General features: G+C 56.1%; 2 protein-coding genes across 25 annotated transcripts in view; one reads left to right on the plus strand and one right to left on the minus strand.

Annotated features, from left to right (window-relative positions):
- Positions 1-11,754, plus strand: part of TMC6 (transmembrane channel like 6) — an 18,568-nt gene extending 6,814 nt beyond the window's left edge. For 5 of the 15 annotated variants that reach the window (XM_081804393.1, XM_081804398.1, XM_081804392.1 and 2 more), the window contains 12 exons: positions 1,119-1,263; positions 2,315-2,470; positions 2,813-2,964; positions 3,069-3,150; positions 3,267-3,364; positions 4,093-4,188; positions 4,465-4,540; positions 5,036-5,286; positions 5,381-5,557; positions 5,675-5,753; positions 7,826-7,893; positions 8,463-8,731. In XM_081804393.1, the coding sequence (XP_081660519.1) occupies positions 1,119-1,263; positions 2,315-2,470; positions 2,813-2,964; positions 3,069-3,150; positions 3,267-3,364; positions 4,093-4,188; positions 4,465-4,540; positions 5,036-5,286; positions 5,381-5,557; positions 5,675-5,753; positions 7,826-7,893; positions 8,463-8,517 (1,435 nt within the window). In that variant the 3' untranslated portion in view covers positions 8,518-8,731. Of the gene's footprint in view, positions 1-1,118; positions 1,264-2,314; positions 2,471-2,812; positions 2,965-3,068; positions 3,151-3,266; positions 3,365-4,092; positions 4,189-4,464; positions 4,541-5,035; positions 5,287-5,380; positions 5,558-5,674; positions 5,754-7,239; positions 7,894-8,462; positions 8,732-10,302 lie in introns of those variants that run through there. The other 10 variants (XM_031029186.2, XM_031029189.2, XR_014140355.1 and 7 more) reach the window with 9 other exon arrangements.
- Positions 11,755-12,084: 330 nt separating this feature from the next.
- The window catches only part of TNRC6C (trinucleotide repeat containing adaptor 6C), a 145,144-nt gene continuing 133,207 nt past the window's right edge, over positions 12,085-24,021 (minus strand). For all 10 annotated transcript variants that reach the window (XM_081804384.1, XM_081804390.1, XM_081804381.1 and 7 more), the window contains 5 exons: positions 22,026-22,142; positions 20,003-20,197; positions 19,117-19,187; positions 18,196-18,335; positions 12,085-15,101 (listed from right to left, as the gene is read on the minus strand). In XM_081804384.1, the coding sequence (XP_081660510.1) occupies positions 14,741-15,101; positions 18,196-18,335; positions 19,117-19,187; positions 20,003-20,197; positions 22,026-22,142 (884 nt within the window). In that variant the 3' untranslated portion in view covers positions 12,085-14,740. The remainder of the gene's footprint in view (positions 15,102-18,195; positions 18,336-19,116; positions 19,188-20,002; positions 20,198-22,025; positions 22,143-24,021) is intronic.

Genomic DNA, 24,021 nt, shown 5'->3' on the forward strand with positions numbered 1-24,021 from the left:
TCCATCCATCTATCCATCCACTCTTCCTTCCTTAAATCCTTCCATCCATCCATCCTTCCATCCATCCATCCATCCACCATCCATCCATGCATCCTTCCATCTACCCTTCCTTCCATACATCCCTCCATCCACCCTTCTTTCCTTCATCCATCCATCTACTCTTCCTTCCTTAAATCCTTCCATCCATGCATCTACCCTTCCTTCCTTTTATCCCCCATCCATCCATCCATTTGCCCTTCCTTCCTTCCTTCTTTTTTTATATTTATTTTTTTAAGATTTTATTTATTTATTTGAGAGAGAGAGAGAGAGCACAAGAGGGGGGAAGCGGGAGAGGGAGAAGCAGACTCCCTGCTGAGGAGGGAGCCCGATGCGGGACTCGATCCTGGGACTCCAGGATCATGACCTGAGCTGCAGGCAGTCGCTTAACCAACTGAGCCACCCAGGCGCCCCCTTCCTTCCTTCTTTCCTTCTTTCCTTCCTTCCACCCACTCAACCATTCATCCCCCTCCCCACTCCAGACATTGGCTGTGCTCAGCTCAGGGCAGGAGGGTAAATAAGCATGGGGCCTGTCCTCGAGGAACTTGCTGTCTAGGGGAGAAGACAGACCAGTGAGGAGGCTGGGAAGACCCAGAGCCCCAGCAGTGCTTGCCGGGGTGCGCTGGGGCACTAGAGGAGTCAGGCTGGCTTCTGTCTAGAGGAGGTGCTCATGTCAGACAGGGAGGTTGAATACGCGTGGGCAGGGGAGAAGCAGAGGAAGGTGTTTCGGCTCTTGGGATAGGCCGTGCAAAAGGCCTGAGGTAAGTTGGCATATTCTGCGGCGATGTCTGTGTGGGAGGCGGCCAGCCACGTCAGTGGGTCACGGAGCCCCGCCGCTCTGCTAGCCGCATTCAGTGGACACCGAATCAGACAGGGTTGATGTAGGGTGGCCAGCAGCCTGCGGCAGGAGGCCCAGAGCGCAGGGCTGGAAGAGGGGCAGGGGGGTCGGCGGGAGGCCCATCTAGCGCCCAGAGGGCTCCTCAGAGTGAGTGGCAGGTTTTGGCTGTGGGGAGCGTCCTGACTGCCTTCTCCCTGGCCTCTGTGCCCCTCGTCACCTCTCTGCCTGGCTCTGCTTCTCCCAGCATGTCCCACTCTTTCGGGGAGAGTTACCGGGTGGGCAGCACCTCAGGGGTTCATGCCGTCACCGTTTTCTGCTCCTGGGACCACAAGGTGACCCAGAGACGGGCCTCCCGCCTCCAGCATGACAACATCCGAACCCATCTGAAGGTGAGCCGCTCGGGGGCCCTGACTTCATCTCGGCTCCCACAGACCCGGCCCATGTCCACTTAGGCCCACGTGGCCAGAGCTGTGCGTGGGGCACGGGGTGGGGGGTCTTGGCCTGTCGCCCCGAATCCAGGGACAGGAGGTAGCCCTGGGAATCGTCCTGGAGTTTTCTTCTGTATGGGGCACCCATTTGGGGCTGCCTCTCACCCATTGGCAGGGTTAGTGTCCAGGGCCCTCGAACACGCAGGAGCCCGTTAATAGAACCCTCTGCTCACAGCACGTTTCGGTGTGCGTGCGTGCTCAGGGTGGGTCCTTGCTGTTGGCCTGTCCTCCATCCTGGGGGGCTCAGTGTGTCAGTTCCGGTCCTTAGCCGCAGGCTGGAGAACCCGCGGGCCGACGCTCCGATGCAAGGGGCTTAGCTGCTCTCGGGGCCCTCGGCCAGGGGCACCGTGGGCAGAGACCCCAGGGCTCCCGCCGGCACGCACCCTGGCTTGCCACGGTAGCCCAGGGCAGGGACTGTTAGCTGCCCGTGCTGCCCGTGAGCACACCGACCTGAGGTTCAGTCCCTTACCCAAGGCCGGGGGCCAGGCCGGGCCTTGTGCGCTGTTCTCTGCTTTTCTGGGGTGCTCTTAGCTTTGACCTGGCTGATGGGCCTTCATTGGCCTCAGGGAGCTCCCATGGCCGGCCAGGTGTCCTTCGAGCCTTAGGGCTTCTGGGCAGCTGGGGGCCCGCCCACCTCCAAGGCAGGGAGCGGGGCTCAGGAGGCAGGGCTGGGGAGGGAGGGAGGCAGGCCTCAGGGTGCAGCGTGAGCCCGAGGTGGGAGCAGGGTGACCAACTGGGGGCTGGCGGGGATGGAGGGCAGGGCGCAGCCTTGAGACCCTGCCCCGTGTTCTCTTTTGTGCCTGGGGACAGGGGGAGTGGCAGGTGGTAGCACTGGGGGTGGGAGGGAGGCGACCCCTGGGTCCCTCCAGGCTCCCCCAGCTGTCCACCCGGCGGGTCCCGTGTGTGTCTCTGCGCGGTTGTGCGGGGTTCGTGACGGGCTCGTTGCCCACAGGAGCTGTTAGCCGAGTGGCAGCGACGGCGGGGCTCCCAGAGTGCGTGCGGGCGGCTGAGGCGGGTGGCCGTGCGGGGGCTCGTGTGGCTGCTGTCCCTGGGGACCACGCTGGGCTGCACCGTGGCCGTCTACGCCTTCTCCGAGCTCATGATCAAGGTGCGGGCAGAGAGAGGACCGTCCCTGGAGCCCTGGCCACAGGGTCAGACCCCTGCTGAATTCGGACGGGCCCCCGGTGCCTGCCCCCCGCCCTCGGCCTCCTCTCTCCCGGGCGGCGCCCGTCTCTGGCTCCCCCTGCCTTTTGGGTTTCTCTTTCTGACACCCGTGTCCCCACCCCCTTCCTGTGTGGCTTGAAGCGGAGGCCCGGGGTGGGCGTGTCTTGGGGAGGGGGGAGGTGCTGCCAGGCAGTTTGGCCCCCTCCTTCCACGCCGGGGGCCCCTCCCGGCCGCCCCCCCACAACCGGGGCACCTGCCTTGACCGCCGCCGGCCCTCCTCCCGCAGAGCCCGGTGTCTGTTGAGCAGGAGGGGGCGCTGCTGGCCCTGCCCGTGGTGGTCTGCCTCCTCAACCTGGGGGCCCCCTACCTGTTCCGCTGCCTGGCGGCCCTGGAGCGGCACGACTCGCCGGTGCTGGAGGTGTACGTGGCCGTCTGCAGGTGTGTGGCCAGGCGGGGCAGGTGGAGGCTGCCCGGGGCGGGGCCCCTGCCCCCCCACCCCGGTCCCCCCCTCTCAGCACTCCCCGCCTCCCTGTCCTCTACAGGAACCTCATCCTCAAGATGGTCATCCTGGGCATTCTTTGCTACCACTGGCTGGGCCGCAGGGTGGGCACCCTGAAGGACCAGGTGAGGGTGGCCCTGGGTGGCCCTGGGGCGGTGGGAGGGCCCCTGGGTGGGCTGCTGGGGTGGGCAGGGTGGCGGGGGCAGCAGGGGCCCGGGGGCTGAGGCCCGCTCTGTTTCAGTGCTGGGAGAACTTTGTGGGCCAGGAGCTGTATCGGCTCATGGTGCTGGACTTCATCTTCGTGCTGCTGGACACGCTGTTCGGGGAGCTGGTGTGGAGGTGAGGCCCCGGGCCCTGCGCGCGCCCCCTGGGCACCTGGGCTGCCCTCCCCGCCCGCCCGCCTCGCCCCTGCCCTCAGGAGGGCTCCGAGCATCCTCACCCGCGAGAGGTGGCGGCCGTCGCCCCGCCCCCGCCCGCCTTTTCTGTGGAAGATCGGCCGAGCGAGCAAACCCCAAGTCAGGATGTAACGCGCGTTTAGATGGAAGGGAGTTTCCCAAATGATGTCTAATCTCAGTGTTGTCCAGGGAAGACGGAAGGAGGGAGGGACGGAGGGACATTTGCGGGAGGTTGCTGGGCTCCGGTGTTGCTACTGCTTTTATTTTCTCGTTTGTGGTTTTTTTTCCGGGACCCAGGAGATTAATAGTGATTTAAAAACGGGACGTTTAACAGTCCGTAAAACGTCTGCGCCTGTTGTGCATGTTTACACCCGGGCGTAGAAAAAAGACCGAGACGGGGCGCCTGGCTCCGTGGGGGGTGCGTGTAACTCTGGATCTCAGGGTCCTGAGTTCGAGCCCCACGTCGGCCGGAGAGATTACTTAAAAAAAAAAAGAGAGAAAAGACGGAGAGGAAGTCAGCTGTAGCCCCGAGCCCGTCAGGTGGAGGACCTCACCTGCCTTGTCCCCTGACATCCGCCAGCGCCTGAGGGGAGGGTCACTGGCCGGCCTGCTGGGGATCGGTCTCCGGGATTGGCCCCCCCCAAGTGACCCTCGGGGGCTCCTCTGCCCCAGGCTCATCTCTGAGAAGCAGCTTAAGAGGAGGGAGAAACCGGAGTTCGACATTGCCGGGAACGTTCTGGAGCTGATTTATGGGCAGACCCTGACCTGGTAAGCGTCTTCTGCTCGCCTGCCGTTGCCGACCCCCCCTGCCCCCGGAACGCTGAGCCCCTTTCCCCCTTAGGCCTGCAGCAAGGCCCCGGCTTGGGGGTTCCGCAGTGACGTGGGCCCTGACCCCTCGCCTCTCAGGACGCGCAGCGTGCGGCCCCTCTTGCTGTGCCCTCCCCCAGCCTGGCCTTGGGGTGGGGCATCTCGTGACCCCGAGCCCGGCTGCTGTCACTGTGGGGTGCAGCACAGGGGTCGTGATCCCAGCCTCTGCCTCCCCAGGCTGGGGGTCCTCTTCTCTCCTCTCCTCCCTGCCATCCAGATCGTCAAGCTGCTGCTCATCTTCTATGTCAAGAAGGTAAGGGTGCCCGCTGGTGCCCGGGAGGGCGGCAGGGCCTCGGGAGCCTGAGCCAGGCTGGGCCACGGGACCCTCCCGTCCTCCCCTGACTGCCGTCCCCCCAGCGTCACTGCCTTTCCTGGCTGGGCAGCGTCGCGTCGGGGTCCGTGGTCATTGCTGGGTGCCCGGAGGTGCCGGCCAGAGCAGGGCCGGCGGCTGGGAGCTGCTCGGAGCCACAGGCCCCTCCTGGGCCGAGGGAAGGGCCCCCCGCTCCTCTGTCCTTGGGTTGGGTTGCGCTCGGCGCTGGAGAACCAGCCTCTCCCTCTGGCCCCGTTTCCTCGTCTGAGTGGCGGGACGGTGTCCGCGGGCGCCCGCTGGAGAGGACATTCCTGGAGCACCGGGCACGGCCATCAGAGGTGGCAGTGCCCATCAGGTCTCCGTATCCGAGGGACAGTGGACAGGCCGCCCCTCATGCGCCTCGGTTGCCCCTCCGTAAACCGGCGTGGCAACCCACAGGCTCACATTCTGAGTGTCCGCTCCCTGGGGGCGGGGAGCCCATCCCGGCCTGGGGTGTCGCCCAGGGCCCCCCCCCCCGAAGCTGTGGCCGTGGCGGATCTCAGCCTTTGTCCCCAGACCAGCCTGAGGGCCAACTGCCAGGCGCCCCGCCGGCCCTGGCTGGCTTCGCACATGAGCACCGTCTTCATCTCCTTGCTCTGCTTCCCCTCCTTCCTGGGAGCCGCTGTCTTCCTCTGCTTCGCTGTGTGGCGGTGAGTGGCGCCCGGTCTCTGGGGCGGCGTGCCCCCTGGGTTGGGGGCTGCAGTGTGGGGTGACGTGGGGGTCGCCTTCGCCCTCTTCCCCCAGGGTGAAGCCCTCGAGCACCTGCGGCCCGTTCCGGAGCCTGAACAGCATGTACGAGGCGGGCAAGGTGTGGGTGCGCCATCTGGAGGAGGCGGGCCCCAGGGTCTCCTGGCTACCTTGGGTCCACCGGTACCTGGTGGAGAACACCTTCCCCGTCTACCTGGTGTCGGCCCTGCTGCTGTGAGTGCGGGCAGGCGGGCCCCGCAGGAGGACCGGCCCGGGTGGGGGCCCCAGCCTGTCGGGCCCCTGGGCTCCAGCGCGGAGCCCCTCCCGACCGTGTGGCTCCCCATCCTGCAGGGCAGTGATCTACCTCCACATCCAGGTGGTGAAGGGCCAGCGGAGGGTCATCTGCCTCCTCAAGGAGCAGATCAGCAACGTGAGTGCCCTGCCGCCCCCGGCCCGGCCGCGAGAGGCTCTGTTTGCCCCACAAATGACACCCGGCCCTGCGGGGGGCTGTACGAAGTGGAGCGGGGAGTGAGGCAGCGGCCGCCCTGGAGCGCCCTCGGGGACAGGGCTCCCGCCCCGGGGGGGTGTGGATCGCGGCTCCGGCAGAGCAAGGTGGCATTTTCGGGCGGGCGGCCCCGCGGGGCTGCGGTCTCTGTGAGGGTCTTGGAGGTACTGGAAATAGCCCTTGGACTTCTTGGGGGACCCGCGTCAGGACATGGACCCTGTTCATTGCCCTCGTTTTCCAAACAAGTGGAGTAAGTTAAGCGCGAGCCCGGGTTTTCGTCCTTTGTATTAAGCACGTTCGGTTTGTCATAAGTATGAGAGGCAGGGTGGGCTGAGACGCCCGGGGGCGGCTCCCTCCTGGGACCCCCACTGCACCGTCGGCCCCTGGGGATCCGCCGGCCCCGAGCTGCTCAAGCCCACCCCAGAGGCGGCCCAGCCCGGCCCCGTGGACCGTCCCTCCCTGCTTGGCTGCTGGGCCTCGCGTCTGGTTAAAAGCCAGCGACCACGGAATCTGGATCACTCGGGCTGGCATTTTCCCAGCCAGGGGGCGCGTCCTGCCGGGGTCTGCTCAGCCGGACCTGCCAGCGACGGCGGGTCCCCGCATAGACGCTGGGTGGGCTCGGACCTCGCCGTCACTCTCCCCGCGGCCGTTCCCCTTCCGCAGATTCTCACTGTCCCCTGGACGCTTGGGCCACTCTGAGGCCACTGTGCCGGTGGCCTGGCGTTCACACGGGGCCGGGGGTTGCGCCTCCTCCGGGTGTGTGCTGGGGGCCACCTGGGACGCTGCCTTAGGAGGACTCGGGGGTCAGCCGCGGGGTGTCAGCCATGGCAGGCCAGGGCTGGGGTGCGGTAGGCGTGGGCCCCTCCTGCTGGCTTACTGATGCAGGGCCTGGGCCCCAAGCGGGAAGGTCCCTTAGGGACAGCGCCCACTTCTTAGGGGGTTCAAGTAACACAATGGGAGGCCCCCGTCTCCTTCCCTTATACACACGGGCGTCTTGGCGCGCCCACAGGGAGCACGGCGTAAGGCCAGGCATTCTGGCTGAGGCGGTCACCTGGCCACAGCTGGCGGAAGCGGGTCTTTGCCAGCTGGCTCCCGCCCGCCCTACTGTGCAGTGCACCAAGCCCTGCGGGTACCTTCGGGGTCCCGGGGGTGGAGGTGGGGCTGGTAGATGCACAGCAGCGTCGGGAGGAGGATCCCAGCTCCACCTGCTAGTTCTCCGGGAGCGGAAAGGCCCTCCGGGCAGGCCCTTGCTGCAGACCGTGTCCGCCCCCCCGCCAAGGCCGAGCCCTGCCCCGGTTGCAAGGCTTTGGGGCTGCAGGTCTGAGCTCGGCTAGGCCCCTGGAACTGCTTTTCCCGGGCCTGGGCAGGGGGGCTTACTCAAGGGCACGGCCCTCTGCACCCACCGGCACAGATGGAAGCAGCCTCGAGCCAAGGGCTGTGGGCAGATTCCAGAAGCTGGAGAAAGGAAGGAAGGATGCTCCCCAAGAGTCTCCAGAAGGAACCAGTTTGGCTGACACCTTGATCCTAGGCCCAGTGAGAGCCATTTTGGACTTCTGACCTCCAGAACTGAAAGATGAATTTGTGTTGTCTTAAGCTGCCAAGTTGGTGGTAATTAGAACGACAGTGGAAGCTCACACAAGCTCCGTGCGGCAGACACCCTTATCTCCCGCTTACAGATGCTGACTCTGAGGTCGGAGAGGACGTAATTCGCCCAACACAGAGTCAGTAGGCGGCGGGGCCAGTTTTAAATTAAGTCAGGCTGGCTCTGTGGCCTTCACTGTGCCCCTGATCACATTTTCTTTTTCGTCTTGGCCACTAGGAAGCTTAGACTGATCGATCTATATATATGCCCGTTGCCTGGCTCTTGGTTTTTCCGTCCTCGTTTGGTGCCTCTTTCCCCTTTAAACTTTTTGTGCTTGTCTCATGGAATAGTCTGTTCTGGACAGACAGACGGATGGACAACTGTCCCCTCACCCTTTGTGTTCTGGCCTTTCTAGGAGGGGGAAGACAAAGTCTTTTTGATCAACAAGCTTCACTCCGTCTATGAGAGGAAAGAGAGGAGCAGGTGAGGGGCCTTGGAGGGGTTGGGCACTCGGTGTGTGAGCGTGGAGGGGAGGGGCCAGGGCCGGGCATCGTGCGGAGCTGGGGGGTGAGGAGGGAAGGGGTGCCGGCCTCCCCGGCTGCCCTCCTTCCCAGCTCTCTTGCTCAAGCGTGGTGAAGTCTGGCGAGAAAAGGAAACTAGAGAAGAAAGAAGTGCGCGCAGGGGCAGGTCGAGCTGGGCGCTGCGGCACTTTTCTTTCTAAGTCGGGGTGCCCGGGAGCTGGCCCCCGCGGTCCCCAGGGGGTACACGCACCGGGCCTGGTGTGCAGTCCGAGGCCCCGGGGCTCATCCCTGGGCAGCAGGGACCCACAGACTGAGCCGTCCGACACCCCCCGCCCCACCTACAGACACATCGGAGGTCTGCCCAGCCCCTTTGAGGCCGTCCAGAGGTTTCTCCACCCTCCGGAGGCCTGAAGGCAGCTCCTGAGCAGGGCTACTGGGCGTCTGGCTTCGGCCCGGCTGGAGGGACTACCCCTCAGCCCCCCACGTCCCCGGAGGTCCCAGGGGCCCCTCGCTGACTCCCCCTTCTGGCAGGGCTGGTAGAACCCAGGAGGCTGAGAGGCTCACGGATGATCCGGACGCCTGGTAGGACAGCGACAGGCCTTGCAGCTCTGCGTCTGCTCACAGGTGCGCCCTGTGCTGGGGTCGTTCTCTGTTTCCGCGGCCCCGTGGGCACTGACGCCCGCCCAGACTCTGCAGCCCATGAGGGCTGGAACTGGAGGGTGGGCGAGTGGGGGGGCACACCCAGTGGACTGTATCCTGCTTGGGACTCTATTTATTCTGATAAAACATGTTTTGCAAAATGAGCTTCTCCTGGGACTCTGTGCTTATAGCCGGGCCTGCCGAGTGCACGCACGCACCGCTGGGCCGTGTACCCTCACCCTGCGGACGACCTGTAGGCGGAGGGCGCGGGGAACCGCCCCCCCCCACCGCCGAGTTCCTCTTTCTGGCTGAATGCTTCTCCTCCGCACTCCGCCCTCCAGCGCCCTCTGACGTGGAGTTAGGGGGCAGGTGGGGGGGACGTCTGGCGCTAAAGCGCAGGGTGCCCTCTGCTGGCTGAGCCCCAGATGGCAGGGTGGACCACAGCACAGCTTGCCGGTCGCCCCTGACCAGCCTGTGCCCAGGGGGCTCGCGCCTGCGCAGGCGGGCCAGGCAGACAGTGTCCAGGGCGATGAAGCCATCAGTGGTGATGCCCAGTGGGTACCAGGCCAGTGGAAGGCAAATTTGGGGAGAGGCTGGTGGGGAAGAGCTCTCAGTTTCCAATGAGCCATGGGGAGAGGGGCGGCCAGCACCCAGGCCTGGGGCAGGAGGGGGTCTGGCTGCCTGTGGCAGGTGATGGGGAGCCCCCAGATCCTGCCAGGCGGTTTGAGGGTCCTGTGGGATGCCGTGAACCTGAGAGTACGGGAAGGAGGGGCTCGGCTGTCACAGCCCCAGCCCCCATGTCTGCAGGAGCTGGGGGAGTGGCCGCAGGTGGGGAAGCAGGATGAGAGTGCAGTGATGGGCCCCACTGCTCCTCATCCCACAGGGGGATCCAGAAGAGCAAAGTTCGGGCCTGGGCGAGGCAGTGGGGAGGGCCAGGTCAAACCCGCAGTGGAGATACCCTAGGCAGAGATACCCCCGGATGGGTCCACGCTTTCCCAGACGGTCTCACGGGGGTACTCCTGTTCGGCAGACGTGCAGGGGCAGGTGCCATCTGCTGATACGGCCTTGGAGGGTCACCGGGCAGGCATCACCTAGACTTCTGTAGGTGGGGGACGGTGCCCTTGGTGACCCCGACAGCTCAGGACCTAGGTTTTCTGAAGCAATTCTGCCCGAGGCTGCAGCCTCGCCCGCCCCGCCCCCGCGCGAGCCAGCTCTCCTCGCGTCCGTCTGCCTCCCGTCCTGTTTCTGATGCACGGGTGGCCCAGACCCTCTGGTTAGCGCATCTCGTCGTGTTCCTTCTGCGATGGAGCCCACGGGGGAGCGGGCCTGGATTCTGAGCCTTGTTAGCGGATGGCCTTGGGCGTGTTCTGTGACCTTGCCCAGCCCAGCTCCTCACCTCAGGGGGCTGCTGGAGCACATGACGCAGCCCCTCTACTGTGCTTGGTTCGCACCATGCTTGGCCCAGAAGTTTTGCTTTAAAAAAAAAAAAAAAGAGGCGCCTGGGTGGCTCAGTCCGTTGAGCGTCCGACTCTTGATTTCGGCTCAGGTCATGATCTCAGGGTCATGGGATCCAGCCCCACATTGGGCTTCACGCTTGGCAGGCGTCTTGCTTCTCTCTCTCTCTTCCCCTCCCCATTGCACACACTCTCTGAAATAAATCTTTAAAAAAAAGAAAAAGTGAGCTTTAAGTGCCAAACGAGGCTAACCGAACTCTTAGAAATTGCTATTCCAGGGCACAGGAGGTCGACAGAGCTATTTCAGGACAATGACAAGATTCCTCCATGCCACTGCTTCTCGGCCTTGGCTCCTCAATGGAACCAACTAGGGGCCCAGCCCCAGGGATTCTGCTTGCGTTGGTTTGGGAGGTGTCCCGGCACTGGGATTTTAAAAAGTTTCCAGGTAAGTCTAATACGCAGCCGGGCTGAGGACCACTGCTCTGTGCTTTATGTAGCATCTGATCCAGGTCTCTTAAGCCCAAGGCAGTACTGCCCACTTAGGGGGCATCTGGAAATGCACTTCTGTCTTTCCCAGCCGGGGCGCCAGACTGTGGGGCCCGGCCTGCTCCTCGGGCTACTGGTCCGGCCACAGTCTCACAAGTAGAGCTTGTCAACTATGTTCCACTGCAGCGTGATGCGCCGAGCTAGCAAATTAATGACGACTCCTTCGGGATTCCTATGTAGGTCTTCCCTGCTCCACCCCTGGGAAGAATCTTCTTGAAATGCCGGTTTCCATTTTCACTCCTGTCAGTGAGCATGTGCTCAGCCACTCAGCTCTTGTCTTTGTCACCAGAACTGGTGTTCGCCCCGACGCCTCTTCTGGCCTCCTCGCTGTTCGGACAGTCCGTTCTCTGCATCTCCTGCTACGACTCACTGAGCACCCTCTGTCTTTGCCACTCTCCCACGGTGCCGTCAGAACAGTTTTGTAAAAAGTGCAGCTCCGTACCTATTGTTTTCTTGATTCTAGACACCGAGCCTCCTTTGCTACCGTGGGTACCAGGATCCCTGCTCCCCAGCCCGGTCTCATGAGCAGTCACTCCAGATCTCGGTTTACCTTGTGTCACCCACCCGTCCCCTGCTTTCCCCAGGCTGGCAGAATCTGGTCGGCCTCCCGGGCCCAGGGCCGCACCGCCTCCTGCAGGAAGTCCTCCCGGGGAGCAGGCGCTCTCTCGCAGTACACACAGGCACCTGCTTGGCAGAAGGCTGGGTGCGCTTTGCCCACTTTGACTCCTATTCCTCGCTTTTCACTTCTCCCGACCGTGACCCCCTTCGGTGCTGTCCTTCGTGACTTTCCAAAGAGGTTGGGCAGAGCCAGGAGTTTGCCACCTCGCCCTAGGCACATGGAAGGGGAGTGGAGACAGAAAGCCACTCCTTCTGCTGGTCTCTGAGCAGGGGGTCACGGAGGACACGTTGGCCTGTCTCCCAGACACCATCGTGACAATCCTGGCCGTCAGAAGCACTGGTGCTCGCTGGACTGATTTAAGGTCATGGTGTCTGCAGTGGGCCTGAGACCCCCCTGGTGTCGCTCTGCTCTCTAGCTGCCACCAGAGAGGCCACGCTAAGCCACTGCCTGCGGCGCCCTGAGTTCTGCTCTGCGTGTGCAAAACGCTTCGTGAAAGTCACCTTTCACCCGTTATTTTAGGCTACTTTACAAGAATAAATGAATAAGATGCCCAGGAAACACAAAAGGCCTTCATTACTCTCCTTGGACCCAACATTTCTGAGGCCCAAACCAGGTCACGGGTGACGGAGCCACGGTCCTCAGCGGGGGCACTCGGCCCGCGGGCCCTGGCTCTGTCTTGGCCGCGAGGCGGCGGTGGCGGGCTCACGCTCTGCTGCGCCTCTCTGTGACCGGTAGTAAGGTTTCAGAGGGAACCACAAGATAAAATAATAAGCCAAACAACAGACATTCAGAGTTCGTCTAAACTCTAAGGATATCTTGAAGAGTCAGGGAATTCGTTACGAACAGCAGGACAGCTCTCTCCCCCAGTACATACAAAGTGAAAATCGATGATATGTCTGTGAAAAATAAAAAACACATTTATTTGAACAGCCAAGAAAAAAATTGCAATTTATTAAGATTCAACAAAGCGTTGTACTTTTGAAAGCAACTTTCGGTGCATGTTCTTCAACGATCACATTCTATGAGGAAAAAACATTAAAAGCCACAAACTTGTTTTTTAATCTCAGAGTTACAGACATCTTTAATTCAAAAGAAAAGGTCAAAAAAAAATCAACAAAAAACAAAAACAAACAGAGTCTTTACTTCCATCCCCAATTTTAAAATACCAGTTTTTCTACAACTCGATGCTAAGCGGCAGCACGGGAAGCTGTCTGGTGCGCGCGCGCGCACGCACATATATTTGATATACATACGTGAGCATATATACATCAAATATATAGAACGCATGTAATGGCAATGAGATGCTATTACTCTGAGGAAGGTTTGTTTAGCTAAATACACGACTCAACTTGAGAAAACAAGTCTTGAACCCAGTTTGTGCATAGTTCATGATCCTCTATAAAACCAGCTTTTGTTGAACTGCAATTTTGCAGGACCTTCTTTTTTTGTGGTTTTTTTTTTGTTTGTTTTTTGTTCTTTTTTTTTGTTTTGTTTTGATAAAACCATTAAAAAGCTAATTAAAAAAAATGTAATGCACAAGTTTCCTGATCAAGCAGGCAGGGAGCACAATGTTCATATATTTTTAAACATACTTGAGGGTATGTTACTCCATTGTCTGTCTTTCTTGCAAAACAATCAAAACATTGATCATTTTTAAAACATAAAGCAATTTTTAATATATAAAGCACTCTTCAAACATCTATTTCTTTTGAGTCCGTTATTTGGTAAATATGTAACTGCTACACATTAGAGATTAGGTATTTTTCTTCTTTTGTGTTTTTTTTCCTTTTTTCTTTTTTTTCTTTATTTTTTTTGTTTGTTTTTTAATAACATCTTCAGTGCTAGGAGTTGGGTTACAAAATACATGAAATGGTGTGGAGCTGCCCCTCGGGAACCCTGGCTTTCCTGAGAGCGCATCCGCATGTGCAAGACAGTGACCACAACGTCTCGTCACCTCGACGAAGGGGGACAATCGACAGTCCACAACGATGGCTGGAGGGAAGCGACGACACTGTTCAATCCCAGAGCTCTGAAGTAGCGTATCTGCATTCTGAAAATAGGTTTCTTTACCACGGAAGTCTCTTTTTTTTTCTTTTTTTTTTTTAATTCCTTTTTAAAATTTTTTTTTATTTTAAAGTCTGAAGGAGAAAAAAAGGTCTGTAAACAGGTGGGAGCCCTGAGCACGGGCCCCTCCGAAAGCGGTCACCACCCACGTCCAAGTGCTTGTCTCTGTTCCTCCCGCGGAGCCGTCCGCTCTCCGCGAGGATCTATGGCCACAGTTCTGCAACAGTTGTCTTCTCTCTCACTTTCCATTCCACATGGAAACACGGTGCAATACTCTGGTAATATTTTCTTGCATTAGTCCACAATAAAAAGCTGCTAAAGGTAGGTATACATATTATTTCTCCAGAGATATACACTGTAATTTTTAAACGCAATAACAGAGTCCTTGAGTAAACATTTACACATGAATTGTCACCGGCCCTGTCCCATGAATTCTCTTTCATGTATAGGATTAGCAAAAGGAAGGGCAGGGACACTCAGTGCAAAGTTAGAAGCTAATAATAGTAACAAACATTTGACCAATGCGCCAAAAAAAAAAGCATATACTGAATAAAAGGGAAAACCCACAGTTAAATCCCTCACACACGGAACACACAAACACAGAAAGTGCGCACACGCGCACACACACGCTTCTGTTTCCACACACACACACACACACACACACACACACACACACACATAGGCTGTGAACTCAGAAATGTTTCCTAGAGCCTGTTTCTGCGCACTGATGTCAGCCTGGAAGTGTAGAATTCGACGCGGCAAGTGTTCACATTTCCTTATTGGCCTGCTGGATTCAAGTATTTGCATGTTTGATATGTCTTTTTTTTTTTTTTTAACTTTTAAAAAATATTTTTTGGGATAAAAAAATGGCATGAAAAAGTAATGAAACAAGGGTAATGTGCATAGGCGGACCCGTGGGAGCAGAGAGCAGGCCGCAGGTCGCTGCCTCTGCGCAGCTCGCCGGTCCTGGCCGCCAGGCCCGCCGCGTGGAGCCCACACTCTGCGCCCAGTGATGGACACCAGCTCCCCCTGATTACGGGGTCCGCCTCTGGTAATGTGCATAATCATCACAGGCTCGTTTTAAATAGGCTTTCTCGTCTCCCTCCCTCCCGCCCCCCTTGATAAAATAACCCTTTCCAGCCCACAATCTGAAAAGTGCCCTTCATGATAGAACTATTCTAAGCAGCTTTTATACTTAAAAAATCAAAACGACAACACACCATACAAACATAAGACAACACAAAATAAAAAGCTATGAGGAACATCCTGTCATTAGCATGTGACACTGACCAAGCGCAGCCCGCACTGTCTCGTGAACAGTTCACAAGGACTGCGGCCAGGGTTCGTCTTCAGTACTGGACAGAGGTACTCAAAGGGCTGCCGGGCTGCTCAGGTCAAGCGGGGTCCTCAGCGCTGCCCGGACTGGAAAGGGTCAGCCTTTTCTTCCTAGTGCTGATGACTGTGGCGCCCACGGGGTCCTCTCGGTCCTAGATGGATTCCCCACTGAGAAGGTCGCCGGGAAGCAGAGTGTTCAGTGGGGTGGGGCTTCCGATCACCCTGCCATCGTCACTGCTAGGTGGGCCCCACAGGCTGCTCGAGTACTGGGGGACCCCGCCCCACAGCAGGTCACTGCTCCCTTTGCCGGCCAGACACGGGGCGCTCCAGTGGCCAGTGTCGCTCCGCACCAGGCCGTGGGAGCTGCCCGAGGCGCCCAAACGTGTCTGGCCCGTCCCGGTGCCGGACTGCCAGCCAGAGGTGGGCGGCAGTGCTTGGCCTTGGGCTAAGAAACGGTTCACCTCTTCTTCGCCGGCAAACTCGGCCAAGATGGTAGTGTTTCCCAGAACACACCTAAAAGAGCAGGACGGCAACAAAATTAAGAGCTGGTTTTTTTGAAAGATAAAAAATTTGACAGAGCTTCAGCTAGACTAAGAAAAAAACAGAAGACTCAAATAAACAAGATCAGAACTGACAGAGGAGACATGACACCCTATACCACAGAAATACAGAGCGTCCTGAGAGACTTCTAGAATGACTCTGTACCTGCAAACTGGACAACCTAGGAGAACTGGACAAATCCCTAGACACAGATGACCTACCAAGACTGGATCATGAAGAAACAGAAAATCCAAACAGACCAATAACGAGTAAGGAGACGGAATCAGTGACCAAAAACCTCCCAGCACAGAAAAGCCCAGGACCACATGGTTTCACTGGTGAATTCTACCATACATTTAAAAGAGAATTAACACCAAACCTTCTCAAACTCTTCAAAACACTGAAGAGGAGGAAACACTCCTGAACTCATTTTATGAGGCCCGTGTTATCTTGATACCAAAGCCAGATCAGGACACAACTATAGACCAATATCCCTGATGAACACAGACGTAAACATTGTCGACAAAATATTAAGCAAACTGAATTCAACAGCACATGAAAAGGATTATACATTCACGATGAAGTGGGATTTATTCCTGAGATGCAGGGATGTTGAACAACATAAGCAAATCACAAAGTGTGACACATCACATTGATGGGAGTGAAAGATTCAAGTCCTCTTGTCTCAGTAGATGCAGAAAGAGCATTTGACAAAACACAACGACCTTTCATGATAAAGACCCTCCACAAACGGGACAGAAGGAACATGTCTCCGTGTCAGAGAGGCCGTCTGTACATGACACACACACAGCTAACATCATACTCAACAGTGAGAGGTTGAAAGCGTTTTCTCTTAAGGTCAGGAACAAGACAAGGATGCCTGCTCTTGCCATCTTTATTCCACACAGCACCGGAAGTCTTAGCCAGAGCGATCAGGCAAGACAAAGAAATAAAAGGCATCCAAATGGGAAAGAAGAAGTAAAATGATCACTATTTGCAAATGGCGTGATCTTATATGGAGAAAATCCTAAACACTTAACCAAAAACACTGCTGGAAGTGATCAATGAGTTCAGTAAAGTTGCAGGATATACAACGAACATAATGAAAAACAGCTGCATTTCTATGTATTAACAATGAAATATGTGAAGAAGAAAAAAAGAAAAACATCTCATTCACGACAGCATTAAAAAACAAGAAAACACTTAGGGATAAATCTGACCAAGCAAGTGAGAACTTTGTGCAATGAAAACTAAACAACTTTAATGAAAGAAACCGAAGAAGATACAAATGCAAGGCCATCCAGACAACTCCAAGCCATCTGTAGGTTCCATGTAATCTCTATAAAAATTCCAGTGGCATTCTTCACAGAAATTTACATGGAACCACAAAAGACTCCAAAGAGCCCTAGCAATTCTGATAAAGAACAAAGCTGGAGGCATCACACTTGCTGATTCCAAACTATACTACAAAGCCGTAGTATTCAAAACAGTATAGTTCTGGCAAAAAAACCCAGACACACAGAGCAGTGGAACAGAACAGAGAGCCCAGAAATAGATCCCCATCTAGACAATTGATTTATATTTGACAAGGGCACCAAGAGCACTCAATGGGGAAAGGACAGTCTCTTTAACAAACGTGCTGGAAAAGCTGGAGGAACAGGTGCAGAACAGTAACATGTGGATGCCTGTCTCCCACCACTCACAAAAGTTAACTTGAAATGGATTAAAGACTTAAACATAAGATCTGGAACCATAAAACTCCTGAAAGAAAACAGGGAAAAAGTTCCTTGACATTGGTCTTGGCAATGATTTTTTGATGGGACACCAAAAGCACATGGCCGCCTGTCTGGCTCAGTTAGAAGAGCGTGCAACTCTCGATCTCGGGGTTGTGAGTTGGAATCCTGCGTTGTGTGTAGAGATTACTTACATAAAGAAAACTTAAAATAAAAAGCACAAGCAATAAAAGAAAAAAAATCAATAAGTAGAACTACATCAAACTACAAATCTTCTGCACAGCAAAGGAAACTGTCAATACAATGAAAGACAACCAAACTATGGAATGGAGAAAAATATTCACAAAGCATTTATTTCGTAAGGGGTTAATATTCAGAATATATAGAGAATCACGTAACTCAATAACAACAACAAAAAAGGCCTAAACAACCTGATTAAAAGATGAGGAGAGGAACTAAACAGACATTTTTCCAAAGAAGACATACAGATAGCCAACAGGTATATGAAAGATGCTCAACATCACTCATCATCAGGGAAATACAAATCAAAACCCAATGAGATCTCACCTCACCCGTTAGAATGGCTAGAATCAAAAGGACAAAATATAACAAGTGTTGGGAGGATGTAGAGAAGAGAACCCTTGTTCACTGCTGATGGGAATGGGAGTTAGTTCAGCCACTCTGGAGGGTCCTGAGAGAATTAAAAATAGAACCACCGTGGGATTCAGCAATCCCACTGGTCCAGTGCCATTGCTGAGTACATCCACGGACACATCTTAGCAAGAACGACCTGTAACCAGTGGGGGGAGGTGGCTGGAAGACGGGTCACGTGCCTGGTGCTACCTGGTGGAGAGAGCATCTTCCTTTCGGCTGTGCTTTACGTGCATGCTCTTAGGGGGTCTGTCCCTAGTGGGGGGCATGGCCACGGCAACTCCAGAGCAGAAGAAACAGACGTGTCACGAGACACCTGCTACGGCTTGAATCGTGCCCCTCCAAATCCCCACATGGAAGCTCCAGCCCCCCCAGCACCCCGGCTGTGCCCGTTTTTGGAGACAGGTCTTTAAAGAGGTCATGAAAGTAAAATGAGGTCATTAATGAACCCTAATCCACTTTGGCCTGTGTCCTTCTGAGAAGGGGAAGTTAGGACACACGCACACTCAGACTGAGAGGCGACCACGTGAGGACACAGGGAGAGAGCAGCGCCTGCAGGCTACGGACAGGAGCCCTGGAAGGAACCGACCCCGCCGACACCTTGGAGCTCCCACAGCACCCTGAGCCCAGCGCTGCCAGGGCTACAGCCCGGGGGGCAGCCCAGCGGCAGCCAGGAGACGTACATGTGCAGGGACTTCTGGGCCTTGGCAGCTTCCTCCTTGGAGCTGTAGCGGACCACGGCGTTGCCTTGAGTCAGGTTCAGGTGGAATGTGACGAGAGGCCCATGCTGCAAACACAGCGTCCGCAGGGTAGAGCCGTCGATCTGATGGAGGAAGGAAAGGGGGCGGTAACGAGCTTCCTGGGACTTCTTCCACGACATTCTTCAAAGAAAATGTCTATGACCCGGGCGTACTAACCACTGGGAAAAGGTCTGTCTTTAAAAAGGGCTTAGCATGTATGACTTTATGATTTTAATCTTTTATGCCTTGTCATTTACCATGTACTTTTTTTTTTTTTTTAAAGATTTTATTTATTTGACAGAGAGAGACACAGCGAGAGAGGGAACACAAGCAGGGGGAGTGGGAGAGGAAGAAGCAGACTCCCCGCTGAGCAGGGAGCCTGCGATCCCAGGACCCTGGGATCATGACCCGAGCCGAAGGCAGACGCTAATGACTGAGCCACCCAGGTGCCCTGACCATGTACTTTTTAATCCTGGCTGTTTCAGTTATATTTCGTGAATTCCGTCAATCAGGAGAAAGAAAATACCCCATTTTGGTTGTGGCCTCCCGCCCACCCAGCAGGGGCCCATGGTTCCTGGCAGCCCTATAGCCCCGACCCCGGGAAAGGGGAGCACAGGACAATGACTCTTGAGTGGGTATAATTTAAAGGCAAGCAACTCTGTTTAAAAGCCTCAAAAAGAGTAAAAAATGAACAATTCCCCAGGAACATGGACGTGTCTGCCTGTGGCTGCCCCCGCCGTCTTTGGGCCCCTGAGCGAAGGCCCCCAGCAGAGGCCGGCATGCATTGGGGGTGGCAGGAACTGCTCTCGGTCAAGGACAGTGCCCCCCCGCCCACTCGGTGACCCCCACGGCGGGCGCCCGTACCTGGGGCGTGAGGTTGCGGAGAACGAGCCAGCTGCTTGTCCGTCCTGAGGTGTCGGTGCTCCACGCGGAACCTGCGCGAGCCGGGGGAGAGCCCCGTCAGCACGACCCCCGGAGGCTTCCTGCCCACGCACGTGGCAGCATGGAGCGCCACTGCATGCTCTACGCTTTCTCAACCTTTGAAAACCCACGTTCTCTTTTTGGTTTGATGAACCCAGCCCCACAATTCCTGCAGACGCCCCTGGGCGGAGGACGGCAGAAGCTCCCTTCTCCTCTGCCCCCACGCCCCTGAGAATCGATGCTCTAAGATGCTACGTGCTAACACAGCAGACCCACGGGGCTGCCATGACGGGCCCAGAGCAGTTTTCAAACGATCTGTAGCTGGTTCCAGTCTCAGCTTCTTAAACTCCCGGCGCATGTCTTCCACGGCTGCAGCTCGGCGGGGGCCCCGGCAGCGGCCAGCAGAGCTGCGGTGCCAGGATGCGGGCCCCAATTCACACGGGGGGCTTGGTTTGGGTTCTGGCCCAGAAAGCCCTTTGCTCCAGTGAAATGTTGTGGAGAAGCAAATATCAAAGGCTGAAAGCGCCTTCTTGAAGGGCCCAGCGTGGCCCCTCGAAGGGTGCCGTGAGGGCCGGGACCGCCTGCCTCAGGGCAGAGGCCGGAAACCATGGCAGCTGGAGCGCTGGGCCCACACACTGCCCAGAGTCCAGGGCCCCTTGACCCCTCCTAGGCTCTCCTGGGTTCTAGGGGTGGGGGGAGCAGTTCTTACAGAAGAGCTAGAGGACAAGATGACAGGCATTTTCATTCCCTAAAGGGCAAGCAGAGCAGGCCCCGAGCCCCCGCAATCCCCAACCTGCCCCACTTGCACACCAAGAGGGCGGATGCGTACCCGAGGAGTAAGAGCTGGTCCAGCCGAGGGGGCTGGCTCCCCAGGTGGAGGAAGGCTTGGGATTGGTTAACCCTGGAGGTGGTCTTGTGGGTGCAGTAGTGTTTCTGGGCACCTTCCACAGTTCGTGAGACAGAGAGGCTTGCGTGTGGGAGGCAGGGCCAGAGGACCACGTCGATTTAATGTCTGACAGTTTACCTAGAAGGCAGGGAGACAGAGCACAGGCATTCTTGAGACAGAGAAGAAAAGTCACTGCAGTGTTTGGCGAAGCGTACAAAGTGCTTCCGGCACCAGCAGACTGTGGGATAAGAAGGAAACACCAAGTAAAGCACCCCCACACAAGGGTAAGTGCTCTCTCGAATTCCTGCCCAGAGACCACCTGCCTGTGCCCAGTGCCCAGTGGAGGCCTCACCGGGACTTCTGATGCTGAATTCGCTGACTGTGCCAGACCCAAGTCTGCCACCAAGAAAACAGCATTTCCGTAGTTCGAGGTTAAAACTAACTATCCACACGTTCTATTGGGACAAGCTTATAATGGAACACATTAACCGAGGTCAAAAGCCTAACATGTGTAGATCCTTTCCACTATTTCTTTAGCTATCAGTCCCTTTTCAAGGAAGCACCCCCCGACAACCCGCAGCTTTGAGATGAGCCCGCCAGGCCGCATGACAGAGACGGACGCGCGTGGCCCAGCTGCCGGGGGCTGAGCGTTCGGCATCTCAGTTCCTCCATTGTGGGGAGTGTTTGAAGGCTCTCTGGGAGAAGAAAACCAAACTGCTAACAACTCCGAACCCCAGCTTCTCATATGCCCAGGGCTCGGTTGGGAGGTGCACACACCTGGACATCTGCCAGGCCTGCCTCACCAGTCCAGCACGACCAGGACAGGAAGTGCTGGAGGCAAAGTGGTGGCTGTCGCGGTGTCCCTGGGTAGCACACAGCGACCAGATCCTGTGCGGAGCTCCTCTCCACCCCTAGCCACCAAGACTTCAAACAAACAAACAAACAAACGCTAATCTTAGCAAAGGTGTCATTGATCGGAAAAGCAAAAATGCTATAAAAACTGCCGGAGATACAGGGAAAATGATTTGATTCTGCCCCTTCTCTTTAGCTAAATGACCATGAAGGTAGTAAAGGTCTACATACATCTCCTCTGTAAACATCAGGAAGAATAAACATTAGAAGGAGTGAAATAATCCAGATGCTCTGTTTTCAATAAGATGCTAAACTATATGTTGAATCACTATATTTATACCTGAAACTGCATGTTAACAACACTGGGGTTAAAATAAAATAAAATAATAAATTGACTACAGAGTGGGGGAAAAAAAAGGATGCTAAAATATATCAAAACGACTTTCTTCCCTAAGTACTGGTATTAAAGGAATTCCTACGGCATCTTTACACCAGAAGGTCTGGATGACAAGGTTTGAAGGAATACAGAAATATACTTGAAGAAGTCTTTAAACAATAAACATTCCTTCTTTAAGATTTCTGTCTACTTACAAACCTGACACATGTCTTGTTAGTGTCTGGGCCTGCATCTCTTTATATCCCTTAAAGTCTTAAAATTTTCACGTTCAGATTCCCCTGAAGTTTTTATGACACACAATTCTCAATTCTTCTCTAAGCCTAAACGAAATGTCTCACTTCAAAAACTTCTAACAGTCTAGCGTAACAGAGAAATAACCCAGGCGGGAAGCAGCCACACTTTCTGGGACCTACTCTTGTCTCCCCCATCGACTTCCCAGCAGGGGCCGCCTGCACGGTCTGAAGGCCCGTGTCCCCCTCACGCCCCCTCACGCCGTAGCCACGGGGGAGGGGAGGGGAGCAGGTCCGTGTGGGCAGCAGGTGCGCCCCATCCTACAGCCACGCGCCCTTCGCGACAGCCCCGCAGAGGCCATGTTCCCATTCCCGCGGCACTCGGCAGGGGGGCGAGGTGCCCAGGCCCCCTCTCCGTCACACCACCGGCCCCCACCCCCCCGCCTGCGGGGTGAGCGGGTGGACGTCAGGAGAAGCCAGTGCGTACCTGCAATGCTGGGCGCGGGCGCGATGCTGCTGAAGGAGCGAGCGTAGCCAGAGGCACTGAGCGGCCAGGCACTCGAGGAAGGCAGCGCGGCACTCTGAGATGTCGGGGGGGAGGACCCTGCAGAGGCAGACACGGCGCTGGGACAGTGCCACCCACCAAGAGGAAGTCTCCGCTGAAGGGGCCGGGGCTGGCTGGAGGCGGGGAGGGGCTGCCCATACAGGCGTGACGTGGCCAAGGCCATGACCAGGGTGGGCAGCCGCCTGGATCCCAGGGCCCAGGAGGCGGAGGCTGGGAGGCAGCGGCAACCTCTCAGAGGCAGGGCCTCCAGGCACGAGGGAAGAGGATCAGCGGCAGAATGCCGAGAATGCCAGCCAGAGTGTGAACCGACCGCACGGCCTCCCTCCCACGTAGGCCAAAACTCACAGTACAGGGCACTCTCCATCTTTCCACACCTCAAACAATATCCACAAAGTTAAAAACCAAGCTTTTTGTTGTACATTTTACCGTAGAAAGACCAGCACTTCGTTCTGACTCAAAGCGTCTCAGGTGTCCACTAGCTCCTGTCCGAGCCTCTCCCTGTGAGACGGGCATGAGGCAGCGCCCCATGTGGGGAGCTGGAGGGCTGTACCCTCAACTGCAGTCCCCTCCAGGGAAAACACCTGCTCATGCACCTGGGGGCGGTGGTCTCCCCTGTGCAGCTCCCTGCTGCCCAGCGGCTCTGTGCCGCCCTCCCCCAGGCTTCTCTGAGGAGAGCAGGAAGCCGGGGAACGAGGAGGGGGAAGCAGTGCTGGCAGTTCAGCTTAGAGCCAGACAGAATCAGAGCTCCTCCGATTCGGAAAGTTACTCCACTGGTGTGTGGAAGCTGGTGGGGTGGGAACATGAGGTGTGACAGTCTGCTTGTCATATTTACTTCCACAAACAGAATCTCACAAGACATGGGAGCCAGATGCAGGGCCCCACCTGGGCTGGTGCACCGGACAGCCTCAGGGGTACGCTTCACAGAGACTACCGGGCAATGGGGCACCTCTCAGACTTGTGCAGTGTGCAACCTGCACAGCTGTCTACAACTGGCCTACTGTGATTGACCTCCATAGAATGAGGGCACGAGAACTCATGAACATTACAAATGATTTGTAATCTGCAAGTCCACAATCTAAAAAAAAAAACCAGTCCTACTGATATCCTAAGCTTATGTCCCAAACTCTCCTCTTTCATTTACCAACAAAATGTCATCAACCCAAGATCCCAAGATTACAGACTATTTAACCCTCTTTGGTATTTCTTTTATAATTTAACAATAGAGTGCTTAGATTTTAACAGTGTTCTACTTTTGAAATTTTTTTTTTAAACATTTTATTTTTTTTTTTTTAAAGATTTTATTTATTTATTTGAGACAGAGAGAATGAGAGAGAGAGCACATGAGAGGGGGGAGGGTCAGAGGGAGAAGCTGACTCCCTGCCGAGCAGGGAGCCCGATGCGGGACTCGATCCCGGGACTCCAGGATCATGACCTGAGCCGAAGGCAGTCGCTTAACCGACTGAGCCACCCAGGCGCCCGAAATTTTTATTTTTAATAGTGGAATCTGTCCCATGAAATTATAGCTTATTTTTCTTTCTGGATGAAATGTTAGTATCAATATGCTATGAAATGCCATGACTGTACTTCACCATGCCAGTTACTGTTCATTCTGTCCGGATTAAAGCTATACCAACTGAGGGTTGCTGGAGTGGGGGGAGGGGTGGGAGGGCTGGGGCGGCTGGGTGATGGACACTGGGGAGGGTGTGCGCTATGGTGAGCGCTGTGAATTGTGCAAGACTGTTGAATCACAGACCTGTACCTCTGAAACAAATAATACGTTATATGTTAAAAAAAATAAAAAGAAGAAGAAGAAGGTAGCAGGAGGAGAAGAATGAAGGGGGGAAATCGGAGGGGGAGACGAACCATGAGAGACTGTGGACTCTGAGAAACAAACGGAGGGTTCTAGAGGGGAGGGGGG

This window comes from Leptonychotes weddellii, chromosome 15 (genome assembly GCF_054177405.1).
Source record: "Leptonychotes weddellii isolate Sample4059 chromosome 15, ASM5417740v2, whole genome shotgun sequence".
NCBI lineage: Eukaryota > Metazoa > Chordata > Mammalia > Carnivora > Phocidae > Leptonychotes > Leptonychotes weddellii.